The sequence below is a fragment of the Lithobates pipiens genome, unplaced genomic scaffold (assembly GCF_037356315.1).
Source record: "Lithobates pipiens isolate NorthernLeopardFrog02 unplaced genomic scaffold, aLitPip1_a1.2 Scaffold_23, whole genome shotgun sequence".
NCBI classification, from domain to species: domain Eukaryota; kingdom Metazoa; phylum Chordata; class Amphibia; order Anura; family Ranidae; genus Lithobates; species Lithobates pipiens.
The window spans coordinates 152,257,685-152,284,524 of NW_027507785.1; the positions used below are offsets into that span (position 1 = coordinate 152,257,685).

Below are 26,840 nucleotides of genomic sequence, written 5' to 3' on the forward strand. Positions count from 1 at the left end.
GGAGTGGGAGAGGTTACACTAGCTACCAACGTTTTGTTGCTGGTATCCAATTCACCTGTATGTAGTAGTATAACCCCCACTTCTTAGTCTTTCTTTTGACATGGTTTCTCTAAATGATTAATAAAGTGGTTAATTTGTGCATCCTATTGTCCCCACTGGGCAGATATTTTACTCATTTATTGCAGTTAGAGGCTACTCCTCCCAAGTCACTACAGGATAGATGGTCTTGAACACAGGCTCAGTGTAAGTAAACACTTGATATCCCTAAAAATGGCATACAACTTTAAGAATTGAAAAAAATTAAAAAAGTAAATTAAAAAGCACCAACACTGATCACTAAGCTCTTGATTATAGAATCAGCTCCCTTTGTTTACACTTGCTGAGGCTGTGATCTGGAGTAATTTCCCTACACACAACCTCATGTAATTGAGCCTGTATTAAGAGAAACTGATTCTAAACAAAGCCTAAGAGAAACTGATTCTAAACAAAGCCTCAGCATATGCAAATTAAGGGCTCAGGCTGTGATCCATAGCTGGTCCAAACAACTGCTCCTTATTGCTCTCTGGTTACATTTGCTAAGCTGTGCTCAGAAGCAGTTCTTCTCCAGGTGTGTGTGTGTGTGTGTGTGTGTGTGTGTGTGTGTGTGTGTGTGTGTGTGTGTGTGTGTGTGTGTGTGTGTGTGTGTGTATGTGGGGGGGGGGGGGGGCGACAAAGGGCATCAGGAAACAGAAGGATTCATTCATGTGACAAATTCTTAATTTTTCTCCCCTACTGCCTCCAACGTATATAAAATCTTTGCCCAGAGGGAGCGAGAGAACATACAATCAAAACCTTACTCTCTCCACAAATAAAACTTTGAGGTTTAGTTAGGATTAATGAGTTTTAAAAGTACTGTATTTTCTGGCGTATAAGACTACCTTTTACACTTAAAAAGAATGCCCAAAAATCGTGGGTCGTCTTATACGCTGGGTATACAATGCTGCCCGATGGATGTCAGCCCCCAAATGTCTGCTAATACTGTATGTGGCTTCAGCTACAAACAGTATACGCCGTTGAGCCAATACCGGCGAGCGATGTATTCTATTAATGAACATAGAGTAGCCTGCTTGGATTGGCTTTGAGAGAGAGAGAGAGAGAGGGGCAAGGGCTGATGATGCTACAGCCTCTGCCATTCCAAGCAGGCGTTGTATTCATTAAAATAATACACCACTCACCATACTTCCCTGGGTAAATCCATTCACTGATCTCCTACTACTATACATCCTGCTGTTTGCCTTTGAGGTCCCAGGCACCCAAGAGGGACCGGTAAATCTGGGACATATGACAGGGGGGTTATTAAATGCATTTTGGTGGACAATTCCCATAGAATGTAACCCAAAAGTGGTATAGGTTTGGTTAGTGAAAAATTTTACTTTCCAGAGTTGTGGCATTCCACAGATCTCTGTGTTATTATTGTTTGATTTACTTTATGACATATCACAGCATGGCGGATGAGTAGTTGGCATTCTTGCTTTGTGTTTTTTAATGGTTCTAATGTTTTTTTAAATGGTGTTGCCTCAGAAGGGGGGTAGTCTTATACCACGAGTATTGCCCAAAACCTATGTTTTCACATGAAAAATAGGGGGTCGTCTTATACGCCCAGTCGCCTTATACGCCGGCAAATACGGTAATTTTTTTTTTTTTTTTTTTTTTACTGCTGTGTAATCTAACAGTGTACAAGTGTTTAATGTTGGGAGGCATTTAAAGTGAACAAAACAAATACAGACTTTGTAGAATTAATTCTTCACAGCAAAACAGGCAACATGCAATGTTGTAACAGCTAAACACTGCACTTTAAACATAATCATTAGTTCTTTGCATTGAAATGTTGCTTTCAAGGTTATTTTTTTTTCAATAAGTTCAATTTTTTTCCATTAAGGAGATAGGGTAGTGAAAACAATACTGCAGGAACATTTATTGTAACAAATGGAAAATATCTTCAAGTACTGAAGTATTGGCAGAGATATAGAACAAGGAAATTAAATAATGTAATACTTTTCTATTGCATACTGTACTTTATCCAGAAATGTTCCAAGTTAGTAGCCAGCATATAAAAAATACTCATTTTTCTTAATGCAGCCTAGATACCCACTTAAATGCACATCAAATTATTCTGTCTTTTTTCCCCCCTCATATTAAGCTATTTTCTCTTAAGGACCGCATGCCAACAATGGTGAGAGACTTAAAATACAGTGTTCTCGAGTTAAAAAAGCAACCTTAGGTAATTTATATAAAAGAATCCAAGTGTAAAAACAATGTATAATGTGAAATGTCCGTTAAAGTTATTACTTATTTCAATAGATAATCTACAGCCAGGATTAGGGGAGAGTGAATTTCTGCATTTTATTGGTTAATAATTGGTCAACAGCCTTGTTCTGAAATCTCAGTAAAATAGAATGGAATGCAAATGTATCCATTTCATATTTCTGTTCTTTGTGGTGTAGGCAAAAAAAAATAAATATAAAAAGTCATCTAGCCCAGTGATTTCATGTCACAGAAAGAATCATCCTTCTCTTCATCAGTTGCTCTAAAACAAATCCTTTATTTTGTAGCACCAACTTAACGCCACCTTTTCTTGCTTCAATCAAGTATTCATTCTGCTTTCCACAGTGCTTGGGATCAGAGTAATGTAAACATAGCAAATGGCAGCTCATTCTGCCAGAAAAGTATTTTCTGATAGCCATTCAGAAAAATAAAACCTAAAATTAAATGTCCTTTTTATTCATTTAGTCACGTCATGGGTTTTTACGCTGCGGTTTTGAGTCCCCTTTACTTTGACCTCCATCTGGAAAAAAATAAAAAGAAATAAATAAAGCAAACATACATATGTGGCAACACCCCTCCACTCTCTCAAACTGAAAAAGAATGTACAATATTGCATTTTACAAGCTGAACATCCAGGTGCAAGTAGGGGGAAGTGGTGGTCACTGGCCCAGGAAGACAAACAGCAATAAAACATTGTTAGAATTTCTAGGTCTTGCAAATAAAAATAATTCGATTTTTGTAGATACTGTTAGGCTCCTTTCAAATGACCATTCACAGAAGGAATTCTGCCAATTAAATCTGCAGACAGAATACTCAGCAGGAGGATGACTGCACAACATATTTGCTAGCATCCACATAATGAACTGCCTTTCAAACTTCTGCCATACATTGATAAGGGGAAAAACTGGCAAAAAAAAAAAAAGACAAAGAGATATGGGGGGTTATTTAACCTTTTGCGGACCAGCCGCCACAGATTTACTGCGGCAGGCTGGCTCCACGAAATCTTGTTATTGTACGTGATCTCACGAGGCTTGACTAGCAGGCATGCACATGCCCACCGCAAGCTCCTTGAGTCTGACAGTGGGTCCCGATGTCTGCGGGGATACCCGCTGTCGCCTCATGGAGAGGAAGAATGGGGAGATGCTAATGTGAACAAGCATCTCCCCATTCTGCCTAGTGACAGTGTCACTGATCAGCTCTCCCTGTGATCGGGAGCACTGATCAGTGATGTGTCACACACAGCCCAGCCCCCCCACAGTTACAATCACTGCCTAGGGCACACTTAACCCCTACAGCACCACCTAGTGTTAACTTCTTCACTGCCAGTCACATTTACACAGTAATCAATGCATTTTTAATCGCACTGATCGCTGTATAAATGTGAATGGTCCCAAAATAGCGCCAAAAGTGTCCGCCATAATGTCGCAGTCACAATAAAAATCGATGACCGCCGATATTACTCGGAAAAAAAATAATAATAAAAATGCCATAAATCTATCCACTATTTTGTAGACACTATAACTTTAGCACAAACCAAACAAACACTTATTGTGATTTTTTTTAATCGAAAATATGTAGAACACGTATCGGCCTAAACTGAGGGAAGAAAAGTTTTTTTTTTTAATATATTTTTTGGGGAGATTTATTATAGCAAGTAAAAAATAATACGTTTTGTTTCAAAATTGTCACTATTTTTTTGTTTATAGCGCAAAAAATAAAAACCGCAGAGGTGATCAAATACCACCAAAAGAAAGCTCTATTTGTGGTGAAAAAAGGATGTCAATTTTGTTTGGGAGCCACCTCGCACGACCGCGCAATTGTCAGTTAAATTGACGCAGTACCGAATCTCAAAAAATGCTCTGGTCTTTGGCCAGCCAAATCCTCCGGGACTGAAGTGGTTTAGAAAGGCAAATCCACTTTGCACTGCAAGTGCACTTGGAAGTGCAGTCACTCTAAATCTAAGGGGTAGATCTGAAATGAGTGGAAGCTCAGCTGATTTCATCATCCGAACATGTGCAAGCTAAAATGCTATTTTTTATTTTCCTTGCATGTCCCCCTCGGATCTACAGTGACTTTACTTCCAAGTGCACTTGCAGTGCAAAATTTTCCTTTAGTAAACAACCCCCATGGTGTAAAATCCCTGTTGCAAGACACTTGCATGTGCTACACATATCTTTCTGTATCCAGTAAGAATTACCAACTTCAGCCCAGGAAGGGAGAATATGCCAGAAAGATGACAGTGTGATCTGAAAAATTAGAAATGCTGGTCAAGCAACTCCAAGGCACTACATAAGCGATCGCGTGAAACAGCCTGCGCTGCACACAACATAGAGACAGGGTTAGACCAGGAAACTGCTGAAAATCCCCAGACTGGGACCAGTGACACATGAAATATAACTCTGTAGCTCATCACATCTAGGCACACCTTTAGTGAATAGGGATGGGGTTTATGTTCGACTCGAACACTGGCTGTTCGCTTGTTTGCCAAATAGCGAACAATTTGGGGTGTTCACGGCAAATTCGAAATCCGCGGAACACCCTTTAAAAATCAATGGGAGAAATCAAAAGTAATTTTAAGGGTTAATATGCAAGTTATTGTCATAAAAAGTGTTTGGGGACCTGGGTCCTGCCACAGGAAACATGTATCATCGGGATCAGTGATTTTAATAATCTTTAAAGTGAAACAATAAAAGTGTAATATTCCTTTAAATTCGGGGGGGGGGGGGGGTCTATAGTATGCCTGTAAAGTGGCGCATGTTTCCCGTGTTTAGAACAGTCTGAGAGCAAAATTACATTTCTAAAAGGGAAAAAAGTAGGATTTTTAAAACAGCTCACCTGTAAAATCCTTTTGTTTGATGTACATCAGGTGACACAGAACCATAGTAATTACTATGTGGGTTATATCGGCATATCAGGTGCTGGACACTGGCACGCCCCTTAAGGCGTGACATTCCCCCATATAACCCCTCCCACTACTGGGAGTCCTCAGTTTTGTAGCCAAGCAATAAGTATATAAGAAGAAGGGAGGGACCTATGTGTCCCTTGATCATCAAAGAAAAGGATTTTACAGGTAAGCTGTTTTAAAAATCATATTTTCTTTTCTTACATCAGGGGACACAGAATCATAGTAATTACTATGTGGGATGTCCCATAGCAATGGCAACTGAAGGGGGGGGGGACGGAACAAAAAATAAATAAAAAAAGAAGAAGGCCAGAAGACTCATATTGCAGCCTGCAGTGTATGCTGTGCCCAAAGGCAATATCCTCATGACCCTTAATATCGATTTGATAAAATCGGATAAACGTATGAACCGAAGACCAAGTCGCGGCCTTACAGATCTGAGCCAAGAGGCACTAATCGCCCTGGATGAGTGTGCTCTTAATATGAGAAGGAAGAATTTTCTTCTTTAAGCTGAAGCTTGATCACTTGACAAACCAATTTGGAAAATAGTGGATCTTGACGCTGCCTATTCATATTTTGGACCCTCTGGCAGTACAAACAAAACCTCTGTTTTGCAAACCTGAGCGGTCACCCTTGAATAGACTGATCGCTCCTACTACATCAAGAGAATGTAGTGCTTTCTCTTCCATAGATTAAGGCTCTGGAGAAAAAGTAGGAAGAATAATATCTTGGTTTAAATGAAAACCTGTTACCACTTTTGGTAAGAAATCAGGATGAGAACATAAAACCACCTCATCCTTATGCATGATGAAATATGGCTCTTACAAGACAGGGCCGTTAATTCCGATACTCTTCTAGCAGAAGAAATGGCAAGCAGAAAAGATTATCTTTCTTGTCAAAGAACCAAGGTAATTTCCCGTAAGGTTCAAACAGCTGATTCAGCAAAGACAATAAGACCAATTTAGAGGTGCCTTGATAGGGGGAATAAACCATGTTACCCCCTGAATAAGCTACGTACCAAGAGTGGGAAGCAAGAGGCCATAGGAAAAGACACCAACAAGGCCTTGATCTGGCTCTTGATAGAAGTCAAGGCCAGCTTCAGATAAGATCCCATATGCAGGAATCAGGAATCCCGCCTATTGACATACTTCCTGGGGTGCCAACCCCGAATCCACACCAAGAAACCTATGCCTTCCAGACACTAAAGTAAGTGATTCCGGAAGCCAGCTTCCTGGCATAATTCAAAGTAGACACTACCGAAGGAGATCACCCACAATCTTTTATAGAGTGGGATTCAACAGTCAAACCTGTTAAACTCTTTGTCTGTAAGGTAGGATGAAATACTGAGCCTTGTGCAAGAAGGTCTGGCTATAATGCCAGAGTCCAAAGCACTCCTACTGCCATCTTTATGATCTCGATAAATTAAGATCTTCTGGGACCCGCTGGGGCCACCAGAATCACCTCCTCTTGTTCCTGCTTAATCCTGCGGAGAAGGCGCAAAGTAGCAGAACTGGAGGAAATGCATAGATCAGCAAAAACTGATCCCCTGGGAAGACTAATGCGCCTGTTCCACCTGCTAGCGGACCCCTTGTTCGACAAAGTTGTCGACCTTGTTAATGAATCTGGATGCAAATAGGTCCATGTCTGGAATACCCCATCTGACATATTGCTAGGAAGATGTTGGGGTGAAGAGATCATTCTCCCGGGAATTATTGTTGGCGTCTCGAGTAGTACGTCTGAAAAATTAGAATTGCTGATAGGCAAGGAGTGTTGTGTTCTGCCAAAGCTAGAACATTATTCACCTCTCTTTGGGCTGCACGACTTCTCGTGCCTCCCCTGGTGATCGATGTAAGCTACTGCCGTGGCCCTGTCAGACTGAATCCTGTCAGGACAGTCCCGTAGTCTGACCGCCAAGTTTCTAGGGCCAGATGTACTGCCTAAAAGTTCCAAAAAAAAAAAAAAAAGTCTATAGGCAAGGTCCTCTAACCTGGACCATCTCCCCTGGACAGAATCTTTTTCTAGGGCTCCTCCCCAGCCTAGAAGGCTGGCATCTGTTTCATAGTTTCATAGTTAGTAAGGTTGAATAAAGACATTAGTCCATCCAGTTCAACCTGAGTGAGAGTCTACCCCTATCCCTGTACATTGCACACTCACATTGGTCCCTACCCTCAAGGAGCCCACAAATCCAAGGTCCCCATTCATATACTAGGGCCAATTTTTGGAGAGAAGCCAATTAGCCTACCTGCATGTCCTTGGAGTGTGGGAGGAAACTGGAGTACCCGGAGGAAACCCACGCAGGCACAGGGAGAACATGCAAACTCCAGGCAGATAGTGTCATGGTTGGGATTCGAACCAGCGACCCTTTTTACTGCTAGGTGAGAGTGCTAACCACTACACCAATGTGCTGCCCTGTTAACACCTTCCATGATAAAGATTTTCCCTCTTGCTGGATAACAACCACCAATTTAGGCTCTGACTTATGTCGAGAGTCAAGCATATTAGAAATAAACAAGACAAGATGGTGTCTTGAAGCAGTCTTTGAGTAAAACTCAGCGTAAGGGACTGCCTTGAAGGAGACCACCATTTCCCCTAAAAATCTCCTGCAGCCGAATGAAGGAATTTTCCTTTATCCTGATAAGTTGAATTAGTCCTACAATGGAACGGATTCTTGTCTGGGGTAAAAATTCCTTCTTCTGTATGGTATCTATAACCAGCCCCCCAAGTAACTTCCTTGATGGTTTTAAGGAGAATCTTCCTAGGCTGAGAATCCAACCTAGATATTTCAGATATCTACAGCCGAGATCAGACTCTGGTTTTAGACCTAAGCCTGAATGATCTATTAAAAGTAGATCTTCTAACAGGCTAGGACCGTTATGCCTTGAGCCCTTAACCTGGCTAAAGGAGGTGCCAGAATCTTTCAGAACACTCGTGGTGCTGTGGCTAAGCCGAGTGCTAGCGATACAACTGAAAAAATAATTTTATATTACAAACCGCAGAAATTTCTGCTAAGCGGGAAACTTTGGCACGTGGAGATATGCAACTCCCCTCCTTGCAGGATGGACACAGCCGTTCGAATTATGAAAGGATTGGATGTTTAAGTGCCGATTCAGATCTCTGAGATCTAGAATGGGTCTTACCTCTCTGTTTGGCTCTGGAACCCTAAAAGGTTTGAGCCAAAACCCCCTGTTCCACTAAGGGAATCTCTGATATCACTGACTGGGATAACAGCTGATCCAGAGGCCATAAAGAAAGACTTCTCTCTTTTTTTTTTCTCTGGAACCTTAGGAACATTCTCTGAGGAGACGGACACTCTTGCATAAAGACTTCCGCATCAGCAGCCCCGAGTACCCCACAGGCAGCACCCAGACCCGAACCCTGGACCCTCAGATCGAAAGCCGACAGCCATCTGGGCTCTTGGAACTCGAGTTGTAACCTAGAGAAAAAATTGCAGAAATCCCTCTGCTGCTGAGACTGTTCCTGCCAAACTTTGAGAATCGCATGACCTTTCCCCTCACCCAAACGAGTGGGGGTGCTCCTTCATGAGAAGGCCTTAGTATTCTGCTTCAAGGGCTCTCTGCCCCCAAGATCCTGGTGCTGCCCTTGGGAACTTTTTCCTGAATGTGACGAATGAGACTGTCGAGACTGCCTAAAGGCAGATGCCCCAGGCATAGGAGAGGCTGCACGATTAAAGGAGACATGTTTAACCTCCTTTTACTGGTAAAGAGAGCTTGACCCCTTTTGGATGTACTTATCCACTCTAAATAGCCGTACCCTAGGAAGGGACAAACACTGGCTAAGGGTTTCACATGGTGCTTCGGCTGATCAATATTTCAGCTACAGACCTCTGCAAGAATGCATTAGTCCAAGTATAAGCCATAAGGCTTAAACGATCGAGTCCTTCATAGCAACTGTGAGACACAGTGCGTCAAATACACCAGCCCCTTGCCGGGCCTGCTGATCAGGCAGAATTTTCAGGTATCTCACACCTGTTCCGTAACCCCTTGGAGTCCACATTTTCCAATGCATTGGCGTTACTCAATGTGCTCCACCAAAATAGTGGAGCAGACATTAAAGGGTTAATGGACTGAGATACTCCAATTGTAGCAAGAACTGCAAAAGACATCCTGTCTTTAAAAGGAAAAATAGGATTTTTTTGTACTCACCGTAAAATCCTTTTCTCTGTAATTCAATGACTGACACAGCTTCTCTTCATTAGACCATTGGGTTATGCCACCTTCAGGAGAGGACTAGGCATTATATGTTAACATGTTATAATAAAACTAGAACTTTCTAGTTCCGCCCAAGGGGCGGTCCCTTAGGCAACAACCCCTCAGCATGCTAATGCAGCCTGAGTACGTCAACAAGCAGTATAACGTAAAGAAAAATATGAGGGGCAGGTGCTGTGTCAGTCGGTGAATTTCAGAGAAAAGGATTTTAGGGCGAGTACAAAAAATCCTATTTTCTCTTATATTCATCGACTGACACAGCTTCTCTTCTTTAGACCATTGGGACGTCCACAAGCAGTACCAAAACGAGGGGTGGGAAAACAGCATAAAACCTTCATCCGCCATGGCATGTGGGAGCTAGTACAAAACTTAACCCACAAAAAACTAGTGTGTGGAAAAACCACCACAAAAAAACATGGTGCTCCTCAACGGAGCACTACCCTCAAACCGCACCAAAAACTGCGGTAACGATTGCAACAGTGCATTAAAGAGGGATTCCACCAAAAAAAAAAAAATATTAAAAGCCAGCAGCTATAAATACTACAGCTGCTGACTTTTAATAAATGGACACTCACCTGTCCCGGGTTCCAGCGATGCCGGCAGCCGAGGCCGATCGATCGCTCGGCCATCGGCTGCTGCCACCACCATTCTAGGTGAGGGAATCAGGAATTGAAGCGAATCGGCTTCACTTCCCGTTTCCCTACTGCGCATGCACAAGTTGCGCCGTGCAATAGGAAATCTCCGCGCTGTCACTGGGACCCGTGTGTGTCCCAGCAGACAGCGTGGCAGGGCAGGAAATGGCATAGACTCCCACGGGAGTCTATGCCCGGAAGTGGGTGTAAATACCTGTCTTTGACAGGTATCTCCACCCCCCTCCCCCCTGAAAGGTGTCAATTGTGACACCAGAGGGGTGGAGGGATCCGATCAGCGGAGGTTCCACTTTATAGTGGAATCCCGCTTTAACTTAAAGGTACTGTGTTTTTACCCCCCCCCCAAAAAAAAACAGCAAAAAAAGGAAAAAATTGCATATGTCATTGCATCTATACAGTCGCCTGCAAAACTTTGCGGCCAAAACTGGCATCACCCAATGCACTGACATCTACCTTGTAGAACTTAGTAAACATGAGGACAGACGACCAGGTCGCTGCTTTACACACTTGAGCGACAGACACTTGATGTCAGAAGGCCCTCGTGAAGTGAGCCGTGACCAGAAAGAGGGGCACCTGCCCTTTCAAGGCGTTGGCTTGTATTACCATGCCTTTCTTTGGATCAGCCACCGAAACAAACAGTGAGTCTGACTTCCAGAAGGGAGCCGTGGCAGACAAATACACCTTCAGAGCCCGAACCACATCCAAAGCATGAAGGGCCACCTCCTTAGGATGTGTTGGCTGTGGACACAGAGATGGTAACACAATGTCCTCATTGATGTGAAACGCAGAGACTACCTTCGGCAGAAAAGACAGTTGCGGACGCAACACCACCTTATCCTTGTGAATAACCAGATAGGGCGACTTACAGGGCAAGGCCGCCAGTTCCGAAACCCTCCTAGCCGATGTGATGGCCTTCAGAAAGACCACTTTCTGGGAAAGAGTCAACAGGGGAAACTCTCTGATATTTTCAAATTTTGGTTTTTGAAGCGCCGATAATACCAGGTTCAGATCCCATGGGGGTAACGGTGGATGCAACGGAGGGACTACATGTCGCACCCCTTGAGCAAAAGTACTCACTAGAGAGTGAGACGCCAGAGGTCACTGAAAAAGGACAGCCAAAGCTGATATTTGTTCTTTAATGGTGCTTAAGGCCAGTTTCTGGTCCACCCCTTGCTAAAGAAACAGCAGGATCCTGGATATAGAAAAGGAGCGTGGATGCCATCCTTTCTCCTCACACATGGAGATGTAGGCCTTCCAGGTACAAAGATATATCTAACGAGAGGAAGATTTCCGTGCTCTCAACATAGTTGGGATCACCGAGTCTGACAGACCCTGGTTCCTCAACACCTGGCTTTCAATAGCCATGCCGTTAAAACCAGCGATGGTAAAGCAGGATGGAGAATCAGACCTTGAGACAGAAGGTGCTCTCGCAATGGCAGTGGCCAGGGAGCGTCTGCCACCAGGCACACTAGGTCTGTGTACCAGTGACGCTGGGGCCAATCTGGAGCAACCAGTATTACTGGGATCCCCTCGGCTTCCACTCTGTGAAGCAGACGTGGTAACAGTTTTAGTGGAGGAAAGGCTTAGCCACGGAGCCACCAGCGCGTCTGCCCACGGATCTCTTGTCCTGGACACGAATCTTGGCACCTTCCGATTGAGACGGGAGGCCAATAGATCCACATCTGGTGTGCCCCATTTCAGGCACAGCAGCCTGAATATCTCCGGATGCAACGCCCACTCTCCTGGGTCCAGCATCTGACGACTCAGATAGTCCGCCTGCCAATTTTCCACCCCCGGGATGTAAATGGCTGACAGGGCCTGAACGTGTCGCTCTGCCCACCGAAGTATGTGAGCAACCTCCCGAGCCGTGGCTGAGCTTCTTGTTCCCCCTTGGTGATTTATGTACGCTACAGCCGTGGCGTTGTCTGACTGTATCCTGGTCAGACGTCCTTGAAGACACGTCGACCACGTGTGGAGGAACAGCCTAATCGCTCTCAATTCGAGCAGATTGATCGGCAACTTGGATTCTTCCATCGACCATGATGGAGATTTGTCCCATTTTATCAAAATCTCCCTCTGCAGGACTCTGGTGTGGAACTAGGCACAAGGTACTGCCTCGAAGGAGGCTACCATGAGCCCCAGTACTCTCATGCAAACGCGGAGCGATGACCACTTGCGGTTCATCAGTAGTTTGACCGCAGATCTGAGAGTCTGCAATTTGTCTGAGGGGAGAAAGACCCTCGCTTCCCTGTAGTCCAATAGTAAACTCAGGTACTCCAGACGCTGGGTCAGCACAACCACCGACTTCTTTAGGTTCAACAGCCACCCAAATTCTCGCAGAGTCTGCATGGTGATCGCCACATCCTCCTCTAATTCTGAGGCGGAAGATGCTCTCAGGAGGAGATCGTCTAGGTAACCCACGATCGCGATCCCGTGTTGTCGCAGCAATGCCAATACTGGAGCCAGTACTTTGGTAAAGACTCAGGGGGCTGATGCCAGGCCAAAGGGAAGAGCCACAAACTGGTAATAGGCTTCCCCGACTGCCAAACGCAGAAATTTTTGATGCCGAAGGCATATGGGTATGTGCAGGTACGCATCCTGGATGTCCAAAGATGCCAGGGAGTCCCCTTGATGGAGTGCAGCGAATACTGAGCGAACTGATTCCATTCTGAACCTCTGCACTTTCACAAAGTGATTGAGGGCTTTTACGTACAAGATTGGACGTACCCCTTCCTTCTTGGGAACCACAAACAGATTTGAGCAGAACCCCTGGAAGCGTTCCAATAACGGAACTGGTACAATCACCCCCTGATTCAGCAAGTCCCTCAATGCCCCTAGCAGGGCCTCCCGGCGAACCGGGGACGCGGGTATGCTGGAGGGGAAGATTTTGTTTGGCGGCCAAGAGAGAAACTCTATCTTGTAGCCTGTGGAAATCAGGTCGCAGACCCATTGGTCAGATAACCGGGAGGTCCACCGGGCTGCAAACTCCTGAAGGCGATCGCAAACCTTCATGCAGTAGCACTTTTGTACGCAGGCTTGTTAGGCTTGCGGTTCCAGGGACGCTTTTGACCATCTGTGGACGTCCTGTCGGGCTGGGAACGTTTTGTCAAAGCACCAGGCGGACAAAAAAGCCACTTGTGAGTGGAAAAAGAGGGCCCTTGCCTGTGGCGTGGCTCCTTAACCTTCCTTGCCTGTGGGAGTAGTGTACTCTTACCACCCATGGCATTTTTAATAATGTCGTCCAATGAAGCTCCAAAGAGCCGGTCGCCAAGGAAGGGAAGATCCGTCAGGGCTTTTTTGGATGCCTGGTCAGCAGACCGGCATTTAAGCCAAATAAGGTGCCTCAGCACCACAGCTGACACTGAAGCCCTGGAGGAAGAGTATCCAGGGCCACGTCACAAATGTACTTAAGGCCTTGCACTAGTTGGTCTGCTAGTTCCATGCAGACAGGGGAAGCTTTTTGCTTCCGCGGTGCAAACGTTTTGCCCACTCAGTCAGTGTCTGTGACACCAGTGCGGATGCCAGTACTGGTCGCACGGCTGACCCCACAACTGTAAACAAGGAACGAGCCACTGCCTCGGCCTTCCTGTCCGTGGGATCCTTGAATGCAGGAGTCCCCTCTACCGGGATCGTGGTTACTTTATTTAACCTGGATACTGGGGAGTCCACGACCGGAGGAGCCAACCATTTCTTGAGAAGGCTTTCCTTAAAGGGGTAACGCACCGCTATGTTTTTGGGGACCGAAAAGGTCCTTTGCAGCCGACCCCATTCCCTGTAGATGAACTTGTCAAAATAAGTCAAATACGGGAACACCTTAGAGCTCTCCCCAGACGACGGGGTGGGTAGGGGCCTTTTACGCGCACATTTCCTTCCACGCACCACCTCTATTTTAGCAACAAAAGAGTTAAGGACTGCAGTCAGGGTGTCCATGGGCACAGCGCCATCCGCAGGAGACCCGGTTGCAATAGCCTGGATTTCGGGGGAAGAAACACCAGTTTCTGAAGCCATGATGACCCTACCCCTGTCTGCCATCTGCAAGGGGACTTAGGACAGTGAAGGTCCCACCCTCCTGCTGCCGCATGGGGGGGAGGGGTAACTAGCGCCAGACTCACCACCGTGGGGCATTCTGTGAATGTCACTAGCCGTACCTGTAGTCCCTAGGAGGTTACCCAGTTGCAGAGTGAAGAAACTGTGTCGGCAGCAGCTGTATAGAATAGCGGTGAAACGATCTGCAGACTTGCACCAGCGTTCAGGGAAGAGCCATCCAGCGTCCTGTATACACAGTGGACACAGGAAACAGCATGTGAGAGCACATGTAAAGCTGTCACAAGAGAACTGCAGTGAAAAGAGTGCTTGGGCTTCAAAAATATGGCTGCCAATGCAACTAATAGGAAAATCCTATAGAAAATGGCTGCTGAGGCTCACAAGGAGAAGCTGCTTTTCCCACAGTCAAAATGGCCACCGGACAGCGCCATGCGGTGACAGGAAAAAACACAGAGCAGGGCTGCCTACATTCAGCAAGAACGCCTCCACAGAAACCTTTTGGGACCCCCCAGACCGGAACCAGGACCAACGCTATCCGCACAGAGCCCCTTACAGGTGAGAGACCTAGCGAACCCCACACACACCCACCGCCCGCAGCACATGCAGCTGCCCCCCCCGGGGGGGGGGAGGAGGGAAGATAGGACATGGGAGAGAAGAGAAGGGGGTGAGGGGGGCCCCCGAAATTACCTCCCAGGGAATGCCCAGCTGCTCACCCCACCGAAGCAGGGAGAGCCGTACCATACCAGTCCTGAAGAGCTGGGAGACATTCCATCACAGACTTACTCCTGCGCAGTTACAGGGTAGCTGCTGGCCTGGTATACTGTGATCCAGACATCAGTAGCCCGGTCATATGTATACCCCGGAGCATTGAAGCTCACCGACCACCTCTGGAGCTGAGGTATGTCGTGGCCTGCTGAGCCTTAGCTGCGACCTGCACACGCTCAATGGCCGGACTGGGGAGACTACAAGGATAACTTAACCAGCCTGTCAACCAGCCGGCAGTTGATAGAAGATCCCAGGATCTTTCATCTTGCGCAAAAAACATCAAACCTGCAGCAAAAAAATGGACCAAAGGGCCTGCAGGGTTCCTAGGACATTCTCCTTCACTAAGCAAAATAAAACCGAGTTCTGCCTGTTAGCACAGGGTCCGCCCCCGGGGTGGGACTAAAGTTCTGTGTATTGTGTTACAATTTTTGCCTAGTTCTCTTAATGGCAGGCTAACAAACCCATTTAGTTACAGAGAGGAGCTGTGTCGGTCGGTGAATATAAGAGAAACATTTTTTTTTTTACCAAAAGAATAAGGCAGCTGGCTGGCATCAAATAAGACAAAAACCGCCAATCTGGGGGCCCAGGAAGTGATCAGACCCCCCTTTCTCTTACCTGAGGGTCTGAGCTGGCTTAGGAGGAGAGGAGAGTGGAGCTTCTGCTGTTTCCAGCGTCAGAATGGTGAGTGCTCAATACAGCCCCCAGTGGTGACACATAGACATGACATCACAACACAATACATGGAAGGAGAGATTCCTGAGAAAATCTCCCCTACTTTATCCTCGCAGCAGCGTTTTATCAGAGATAAAAAAAAACAATATTCGGTCTTCACGATGGCCTCTGAGACCTTAAAGGAAACCTTCAGGAACCGGGGAACACTAGGGTTGAGGTTGACCCACAATCCTGGACCTGCGACAGCACCCTGCCAGTAAACTTTTATTGGCCTTACTACCAAAAAGTACTGGATCCCAGGGCCCAGCTCTTAAAGCATTCGCAAAGCAAAACCTTGTGTCTTCAGATTACAAGGCCCGGGTACCATTCATTTAGTCCATTACGGAGACATCAGAATGGATCCGGTATGGATGGCTGGCTCTCATCAAGGATTACTGCCCATGGAGCTCAGTACAACACATCCTTACGCGTGCCCAACTCCTTAGACACTGGCGAAAAAACTGAGGTCTCCCAGTGGTGGGAGGGGTTTTATGGGGGAAGTTCACGCCTTAAGGGGCGTTCCAGTGTCCAGCACCTGATACAGCAATATAACCCACATATTAATTACTACGGTTCTGTGTCCCCTGATGTAAGAAAAGAAAAGAAATTTAAAACTACTCGCAGCTATAAAGAATTCAGGTCTGGTATGGCTATTAAGGGGAACCCCACGCCAAAATGAAAAAGAAAATGGCGTAGGGTCGACCCGTCCTCCATTATATAAGAGCTGGCACCTAAACAGAAATGTCACACAGTGGGGGACTGCCATTCAGTTGGATCATCAGGAGGACGAAGCGGGGAAGAAGAAGCTGGAGGAAGATGCCGGATGGAAGAAGCAGAGGAAGAAGCGGGGGAAAAACAACAAGATAGAGAAGAAAACCGAAGGAAGAACAGAAGAAGATGCGGGGAAAGAGGAAGACATTAAAAAAGGAATTGTCAAAAAATGGCCATTGTCTTTTTGTTTAACATTTTTGACACTTTTTTGTACCCCATTACCAATTCACATGGGGGGAGGGATCTGGGGGTCCCCTTGTTAAAGGGGGATTCCAGATTCCGATAAGCCCCCCATCCGCAGACCCCCACAACCACCGGGCAAGGGTTGTGGGGATGAGGCCCTTCACCCCATCAACATTGGGGCAAGGTGCTTTGGGGGGGCTACCCCACAGCACCCTCCCCATGTTGAGGGCATGTGGCCTGGTACGGTTCAGGAGGGGGGAGCTCCCTCTCCCCCCCTCTCTCTCTCTTTTCCTGCGGCCTGCCAGGTTGCATGCTCGGATAAGGGTCTGGTATGGATTTTTGGGGGGACCCACGCCATTTTTTTAAAATTTTGGCTTATTTCATTATAGCCGCGAGTAGTTTTAAAGGACTTTTCCTTTAGAAATGACATTTTGCTCTCAGACTGTCCTAAACACAGGAAACATGCGCCACTTTACAGGCATACTATAGACACCCCCAGGTATGAAATTTAAAGGAATATTACACTTTTATTATTACACTTTAAGCATTATTAAAATCACTGCTCCCGAAAAAACGGCCGTTTTAAAAAAATTTTTTGCATTGATACATGTCCCCTGGGGCAGGAGCCGGGTCCTCAAAGACTTTTTATGACAATAACTTGCATATAAGCCTTTAAAATTAGCACCTTTGATTATTCATGTTTGTGCCCCATAGACTTTAATGGTGTTCACGTATTCAAACAAACTTTTTGCCTGTTTGCATGTTCTGGATGAGAACCGTACTGGGGGGTGTTCGACTCATCCCTGTTGTTTACTTATCTCTCTCCAAAGCTCTAAGTGTAATTTTTCCTGTGTTTCATTACTCTTCTGAGAACTTTTCCTAACACAGGAGATAAATTTGTGTCGGGAGGGAGGAGAGCTCAGCAGACAGCTTGTCTATTCAGAACACAGTTCTTTCACTGTGTGGAGGGGGGTGTGTGCCTTTTCCTCTAATCAGCTCTCAAACACTGTACCTGAAACCTCCATGCCCATATCTCTGTACTCTTGACTAGAGATGGGCTTGGGCGTGTTGGTGACCTTAGTCCCAACCCACCGGCCCGGCTCCGCCAGGAAGCTGATACTGCACACGTCTAATCACAGGCAGTGAGACATTTCCTGATCTTCAGCTGTGGATCTAGCGGTGTGCAGTGTTCGCTTCCTGCCGCAATCAGGCAGGTGGGATTTCAAACACAACCAAGCCCATTCCTACTACTGACAGATGAAGAAAGATTTTAACACTTTTCTGCCCTTATGGAGGGTTATAGACAAGAGAAGACTGCAGATAAACAAGTAAACCCTGTGTAAGAGGATTTTTTTCATCTCAGTGTATCATCTGAGGCTGTTCACTTTACTGAGTATATGTGAGGGTTTACAACCACTTTGTGGAGTAAACTATAAAAATCCAATCAAGCTTATTCTTGTACTGGTTTTACTTCAGCATAGTAAATTTTGATTGGCTGTTTGAAGTTACTCGTCTTAAAGTGGAGGTAAACTCTACTTTTGAACTTGTACCTACAGGTAAGGTTATAATAAGGCTCATCTTTAGTGAAGACCCCCTAAACTTGCACTATTTAGGAGAAATTCACAAGCGATGCTGCAGGTGATGTCACTGGCACATGCGTTCTGAAGGGACAGCATACTCATGCATTACTTTCAATGCTTTGTGCCGAAGCAAAAGGCTTCCGTGCGCATGCGTGGGCATGACTTTACTGTGGCTTCGGCCATTCATACAGCTGAAGTATGTGAACCCTGAAGGAAGACCTGGTGAAGATGGCAGTGCCGGGGATCCGTGACAACGCAGCGTCAGAGGGATCCGCTTTATAGGCAAGTCTGTCATAATGTGCTAGTATCTGGCGCATACTAGTACATTATAATTTAACCCTGCAAGGGCACCCAATTTACCTTATTTCAGTGGTGGTTTACTACTGCTTAAAAGAGTAACTCCCCCCTTCGCAGTTTTTTGTTTAAATTTTCCTTTTACCTTTTCCCCTGGTGCTATGTACAATTCCCATACTCAACCGCCTAGCGAATCCAGCATTGCCAAGCTATTCCAAACTCTGGGTCCCATGCTGCCATCTTCCTGCTGAAATTAGGAGCTGGCTTCCCTTTTCTGATGAAATGCCTCCTCTGTCTGCTGTATGGTATACAACATGCATATCCCAGGAGACATCATTCCTATCTAGGTCCAACATCTTTAGGAGGGTTGTGCGTAGTGCAATGATGCCTAGTGCATCGACTGAGTAACGTTACACTTCAAATATAAACAAATCTCTACTGAATATGTCCACTAGCTCCAAAACAAAAGTTGGGAAATTTGTGATGACATGCATAGGCAAGCACACAAAATGCTTACATGTGTGAGACTTGGAAAAAGGTAATTAACTAGTTCCCGACCGGCGCACGCCGATGTACGTTGGCAGAATGGCAGGGGCAGGCATATTGGCATACAGGTATATCCATTTTTAAACGCCGCCCTGCCATCGCATGCGTGCCGGTCGGGACCCCCGTGAGTCCGGTCAGGGGTCCCGTGGACTCGGTCGCCGCGGGGATACCCACGATCGTCTGACGGGGCAACTGAACTGGGAGATGCCGTTGTAAACAGCATCTCCCCGTTCTGCCTAGCAACAAGTGACGCTGATCTCTGCTCCATGTGATTGGAGCAGAGATCAGTGTTCACTAAAACAAAGCCCAGCCCCCCACAGTTATTAACACACCCCTAGGAACACTTAACGCCTACACTGCCACCCCTGGTTAACCCCTTCACTGCCAGTGTCATTTACACAGGAATCACTGCATTTGTATAGCAGTGATTGCTGTATAAATGACAATGGTCCCAAAAACGTGTCAAAAATGTCCAATGTGTCCGCCATGTCGCAGTCACAATAAAAATCGCTGATCGCCGCCATTATTAGTTAAAAAAAATTATTAATAAAAATGCCATAAAACTATCCCCTATTTTGTAAGCGCAATAACTTTTGCGCAAACCAATCAATCGCTTATTGCGATTTTTTTACCAAAAATATGTAGAATACGTATCGGCCTAAACTGAGGGAAACATTTTTTTTTATATATTTTTGGGGGATATTAATTATAACAAAAAGTTAAAAATAATGCGCTTTTTCAAAATTGTCGCTATATTTTTGTTTATAGCGCAAAAAAAATAAAAACTGCAGGGGTGATCAAATACCACCAAAAGAAAGCTCTATTTGTGGGAAAAAAAGGACCTCAATTTTGTTTGGGAGCCACGTCGAAAGACCGCGCAATAGTCAGTTAAAGCGAAGCAGTGCCGAATCGCAAAAAGTGGTCTGGTCTTAAGCCAGCAAAATGGTCCGGTCTGAAAGTGGTTAACCACTTTCTGTCCAGCATACCAATATAAATGTCCTGGGCAACAAGTGGTTATATCAGGACCTGGCTGCTGCTGAATCCTGGTACCAATTCTTGAGGCTGGTAATCATCTTTTTCTGTAAACATGACCTTGGCGGCTTTATAGCTGCCTTATCACTTTTACATTGCTGGGGAGTCTAGCTGCACATAGTGGCCATGATGATGGTGTAGTGGTCCATACACCATAATACATGGCCGCAAAGAGAATATCCTTCTTAATACTCATACTGACGAATGGAAAAAAGGTTTTCTTCTGGTACACTTCAACAGAAGAAACCGCCTCAGATGTATACTTCTCATTGGTCAGCATGATCATGTGGCTGCGCTGACCATTAAGCGCTTGTGTCTCCCCCCACCACAACCCCCGCGCAGTAAGAACGTACTTGTCCCGGCTGTGAGCCCCAACATTTAAAATACACCTATTTTTGCTCATCTCCCAGCCGTCGCCTCACTGCATTGGTGTCCCTCTTTTTCCTGTGTTCCCGGCTGTCACAATGCTTTTTTTCATGGTTTCATCCAATACCATCGTAAAGCCCACCAACTACTGTCAATATTGCAGCAGATCAATTCTACAAAAAGGTAGGCAAATACAACATTAACCACTTAAGCTCTGGAAAGTTTTAGCCCCTTCATGACCATGCCATTTTTTTGTCACTTAGCACTGCGCTATTTTAACTGGTAATTACCCGGTCATGCAATGCTGTACGCAAAAAAGGGTGTCATTTTTTTTCCACACAAATAGCGCTTTCTTTTGGTAGTATTTAATCATCACTGGGTTTGTGAATTTTTATTTCATACCACTAATGGAGGTGATCAGCGACTTATAATGTGACTAACAATCTGACACTAACTGATTGGGGGGGGATTGACTGCCACTGATATCACCAGTGACACTAATACAGTGATCAGTGATAATACAATGCCACTGTACTGACACTAACTGTAAAGGGTTTAATACCAAAGGCGATCAAGGGGTTAAACGTATGCTTAACAGGCTTTGCAATTTACAAAACACCTCCCACAATGGCATGGAGATGGAGAGGGGAATGTGTGAAACACTTCCTGTATTATGGTGACCACCCTGCTCCTTTAGGGTCCATGCACACTAGGAGCAGAAAAAATTTCAAAGTTTTTAACTTAAAAACGTGGCATAAAAGATGCAAATTGAAAACATACCGGTAATGTACAAAGTTTAGGCAAGTCTATGAGAGTTTAACAGCATTTCGTTTATAGGCATTTTTTGCACTACATGCCCCTCTGCAAAAGCCAGAAAATGATGTACAGTGGCAACAAACCTATTTTTTTTTTTTTTTTTTTACTAAAAACCGTTGAAACTTGACGTTCAGAAGAGATAAGAGGAGTTTAGGAGAGACTGACATTTTTACAGCTCCTAAACTTCTCCAGAAAATGCGATAGAGAAGTTTTTTTTTCCTGCCTCTGAACGTTTCTGACAGGAAACACCTGTAGTAGTCATAATGTACAAAGACACATAGAACACAATATAAATGCTTCTAAAGGCAGGTGAAAAAAAGTCAAACTCCTGTATAATGTTTTTTTTTTTGTTTTGTTTTTTTTGTTTTTTAAGTCCAGTGTGCATGAACTTAAGGTGCATAGCTTACAGAGAGTGTGCATGTTCAATCTAGGACAGGAAGTGTGTTGCTGGCAGAATCAAGAGATGAAAATAAGAAAAAGGTCTGAAAAATTACCAGTATGCTGAGATAGGACATCTTTCTACATCATCATGCCCTACGTAGTATTAAAGTTGAATATAATTTTTAAATGTGGTCTCCAGTTGACAGACTATCCCAACAAAACCATGAATACTTTCTCTATATGCTGCCCCAGAACACACAACTCTCAAGCCACCAGTAAATTGGTCCTTTCAGCACAGAGAAATATTTATATCCTGCATTGTATAAAAACAGCATTAGCCTATCCTGCACATGATGCCCACCATCATACCCTTAACTCTCCTCTCCTGCACATACTGCTTGCTGTCATACCTTACAAAATTCTCTCTCAATTACTGCCTTTTTTCATATCCTCTGCACCACTCTGGCGCATATTGCTCATCCTCAAACTCTCCACACTCATCCCCTGCACGCTTGCCTCTCCCTGTGCTTCTCATCAAAGTGAATAACAGTACCACTTCTCTAATTCACAGGGGGAAATGGCTTTGCTGATTTCAGAGATCTATCAATAATTTTGATATATCTCTGCTAATTGTGTAACTTCACATAAAGTTTCCTCCACATAACAAAGTTGTTACCGAATGGAGCTCATTCTCTGGCACCCCTCTTCTCTCTTCACATTTCTCAATTTCTCATTATTTTGTTTCCAATATAATTTCATTTTATCTTGATTGGATATATATTTGACTTTTATATCCTCATTGTTTTTTTTTTATGTAAGATGTATGAGATATGAATACATCTTTATTTTGCTATTCGTTTAGAGATGATTTTGAATGAATCTTATATCAATTTGAAATCCATCTCTTATGCTGGATTGTTAAACCTGTGTACCTCTTCTGTTCACAAAATAATGCAATGTGAATGTTTGTAATTGTACTTATTTACTTAATATTTATTGAAACTGAAAAAGGTGACTTTATATTATTGTAGAAGAAAAATGAAGAGCAGGGTGCTGAGGTCAGCATCAAATAAAAATAATTTAATATTAAAATCAGCAACAGCGTGGAACAGAATAAATAGGCAACACCTGAGACCAAGCAGCTGTCATCAGCGTTAGGCTATAGGCACCACTAAGCAGACAGAGACCAAGGATGACAGGGAGCCAGCCAGCTCAAGGTATGGATATCATACGTCAATGTAAGTGTGCTGCTTATTTTAATAAAGTGATTTTTATTTGATACTGACCTTCAGCACCCTGCTGTTAATTTTCTTCTACATTGAGGTGATCCTACACTATCTGTGGGAGCTGCAGAGGTTCCAGTCTCAGCCACTTCTCATGCTCAGACATCCATTGATTACCCTTTCATCCATCCGGTTGCCTAATCTCTTCCTCTACCCTGATGATGGTCTACAGATAAAAGTTCCAATTGACCAAGTGACTCTGCACTTGTCCTAGGAGCACCATATGTACTGTGTACTTGTACACTCTTTGTATTTGACTTTATATTATTAAAAATGTGAGCTTAAATATTATATACAATCAGTTTTGTTGAAGAAAAGTTTCTAAAATGTATATGTAGGAGGAATACAAGAGAAATATTACCTGTGAATGCTTGTTGTAAACGAGCTGACAAGCTGGAGTGAGAAATAGTTGCTGTGTGCGTAGCAGTTGTCTGTAACCCTTTCAGTAAATCTAAATAAAAAAAGAAAATGTAAGCTGTTACTACACAATACACACAAGTGCCATTTACAAAAACACACAGGAAAAGCCATCACTCTTTTTTTTACAACTGGTATACTATTTTAAGAGCAGATTGCTTCTATGCTGGCTATGGAGGCTGATGAAGAAGCCAACTGGCTTTGAAGCGCGTCCCCTGTCTACAACGCATGTGTCTACAGTGATGTCGGGGGTATAGTCCTGGGTTGAACATCGACTGCAGTTGCAGTAACAGTGGCTTCCTCTATCTTCAGCGTCACCCCCAACCGGTGGGGCCAAGGCTTCTGGTTCTACAGCTGCCCCTTGGACTTTCCTGGCTCCCAAGTCACATTTATGCAATAACACTGTTGGCATACATCATCAGTATTGTCTTTTACCAATTTTTTTCCACAATTTTCATCCCTTATTTTTTATCTGGTACTTTTAGTTTTTTACCCATTTTAAATCTGGTTTATCAGAGCACTCCTAAGAACTGTAGTTTGTCTGGCTTTGACAAGCTCCTTTATTCACATATTCCTTTCTATGATAATGTTTGTCGCACAAGCTGCAATCTGTTTTTTTTTTTAAAACATGCAATTGTCTTCTATTTAGCTTTGAGATATTTTCACATATATTATCAGGCCCATCATGAAAAAAAAGAGTGTATAACACAATCATGACTCCATATAAAACACTGTATGATTACCCTACACATCTAAAAGGTTTTGATTATGCAATTGAGAGTTAAAACCATACATGTGTAAAACTGGGTGTCCATACAGATCAAACAAAATTTAGATCTGTAGAGACTAGATCAGTAGCTTCAAATGCAAGCAAGATGTTTTTTTTTTTATTAAATGAAACAAGCTCATGAGAGAAACATTATTTTGCCCTTAATCAGTTCTGGGCTGTCTTCTATGGCAAGGCAACACAGCTGCGTGAACCAAATGTGTTGCGTTTGATATAAAATATACGATTTTCTATAAAACTGTGATTGAGAAACAAACTAGTCTGATTGTTATTCTAACGAATGCCTTGGTAACAATGGGAACTGTTGGCAGTTGGGTTGTTAACGTAAATGAGTGAGTAACCATTGTCAACAAACGGGTAAACAAAAGCACAAATAAGACTGATAGGAGGCCACTTCATCATGCATTAGAACCAAGGACTGTGTGTAAGACCAAGAGCCACGCAACATGGATTAACACCAGAAGCCACTCATCATGCAAGAAGGTACCTGATCTCCAGAAGAATTGTTGTCAATGGAGATCATGAACATACAGTAACCGGAGTTAACTGGAGTTAATTAACTTTTAAGTGTATTTCTACTGTTATCGACCATAGGCTATTTGCTAGACATTTTGCTTGCTATAGATATCGGTCAGTCAGTCTTGATTTGTATTCCTAATATTGTAATAGTTTTGTATGTGGAGCCTTTTTGTATAGTAAAAACACACTGCAGAGGTCTCAGCTTCCTTGCATATACCACAAAGTAACCTCGCTAGATATATGCAAGCAAACATTTGGGGGCTCGTCCCATGATCTGTGCTATAATTCAACTGAAGCAGACCTGTTTTTATTGTGGTGTGTTGTGTAGCTTGCGCTAGGTAAAAATGCTGCGTAAGCTGTTTAGGAAATCAAGGCTGCAGAGGGTTCTGGTGGCTAGAAGAAAGTGTGCAGCTTACCTATCTGGGCCAGAAACAATGAATATGAGCATCTTACTAAAGAATTTGTAAAGTATGCTTCGCCCTTGAATATGACTTGGAGTGATAAAATCTTAGATCATTTTGTAGATTTTAGCCTTAAGGGGTTGGATTTAAGTAAAAAAAAAAAAAAAAAAAAAAAAAGGACAGTGTCTGCAGTGAGTTGGTACTTCCTTCGTGCTATTTATACTGAATCACATAGAAGGGAAGAAGGAAAAGGCAGAAGTTAAGGTATCAGCTAGCAGTTGCTTCAGTGTATACGTTTAACTGCTAGTCGGGCTGAAGAGTGGTGTGCAGCCCTCACGACCAATTACTCAATCAATTAATGCCTTAAGGAAAAGGAAGCGGCGTAAACCTGTTAGTAAAGCCAGGGTACGTGCCATTGACCCATCCCAAAACTGAGATTGTGGGGATGTGCTCTCCTCAAATGATAGTGAGGATGAGCAGATAAAAGTTTGATATTTCAGATGATGATTTACTAGTGGGAAAGAAAAAGTATGCCAGACCTCTCATTACTAAGCATAGGAAACGACAACATGATAGAGAGGATATGGCAGATGGTAAGGTGCATTATAGCAACCCCAGAGTTGAATTTGAAGAAGAACAGGAGTTCACGCAAACTGAACTCCATGAGCTGGCAAAACAATACAAACAAAGGTCTGGGGAACCCCTATTGAGTTGGCTCCTATGTTTGTGGGATGACGGGCGAATAGTGTTGTTTTGTCAGGTAAAAAAACTGTGGCTTTGGGATTAATCCATGATACACAATTGTGTCAGGCAATGCGAAAAGCCCGAGAGTTTAGTGTGAATTTTCCACTGTTAGACTTTGTGAGAGATGGAGCAGTCCGAGTATATGCTAGTCCTACTGACCTGGAAAATACCTACTCATGGAGATAAATAGGAGAGGGTATCTTCAAGGTTACATGAGATGGGTTGTATAACTGGATTAAATATGTTTTCAGAATGGATGGGTCCAGATATGGAACCCTTTACATCTGCTCTGCACGCTAAGCTAATGAAGTCTGCACTATTTAATCTCGGGGCACCTTTATTGTCCTTGCTGGGAGGCCTGGGATTGAACAGCAAAATTCATGAAGCCACTACCCTTTTAAGCCAGTTAAGGGAGCTAGAGGAGACAAACAAAATCTGTCAGGGCAGTAGATAAGGTCAAGGCCAGACAGGAAGAATACAAGCAGAAAATAACTTTTACAGAGAAGAAAGGGAATGTGGGAGAAACGACAGGAAATGAAAAGAAATCCAGGCTAGTTATTTCTAGGAGAGAAATGTGGGTGGACCTATTAAAAAAGCAGGAGTACCTAAATATGAGATAGATGGGATTTCTACTGCAAAAATGCTGAAGAGGTGAAAACATTGTGGGGAAAAAAAACTGTCAGGGTTAAAAACACTACTCCTAGGGAAGATGACATCAGCCTAGATTTTTAAGAAAAAAAAAAAAAAGAACAGACGTCTCCTGTTAGCCCCAAACCAATTCCCAAAACTGCACATGAACCCAAATCCAAATCCCTTTATCCTAGGGAGGAGTTAGAGAGAATCATAAAAGGGGATTGGTCGTTCCTTATCCTTTATGAGCGGAAGGTGGGTATTCTGTTATAGCAGTTACAGCAGGAGACCGACGTCCATATAGACCTGTCACTGGTGGGGGGAAGTCATCTCCTACACATGTGATGGCTTTGATACTGGAGCTGAAGTTACACTTTTGCAAGGAAATCCTTCCCATCACAAAGGAGAAATGATGTAGAAGGTTTGGGGGAGGGGGGAGGGGGACCACATCAGCAGTTAAGACATGGGTGAAATTGGCTTCTGGCAAG

At 44.0% G+C, this 26,840-nt stretch overlaps 1 protein-coding gene across 5 annotated transcripts in view; it reads right to left on the reverse strand.

Annotated features, from left to right (window-relative positions):
• Nucleotides 1-2,561: 2,561 nt before the first annotated feature.
• UBN2 (ubinuclein 2) overlaps nt 2,562-26,840 on the reverse strand; it is an 855,287-nt gene continuing 831,008 nt past the window's right edge. For 4 of the 5 annotated variants that reach the window (XM_077452498.1, XM_077452497.1, XM_077452496.1 and 1 more), the window contains 2 exons: nt 23,216-23,305; nt 2,562-2,824 (listed from right to left, as the gene is read on the reverse strand). In XM_077452498.1, coding sequence (XP_077308624.1) covers nt 2,775-2,824; nt 23,216-23,305 — 140 coding nt within the window. In that variant the 3' untranslated portion in view covers nt 2,562-2,774. The remainder of the gene's footprint in view (nt 2,825-23,215; nt 23,306-26,840) is intronic. The other variant, XR_013262361.1, reaches the window with a different exon arrangement.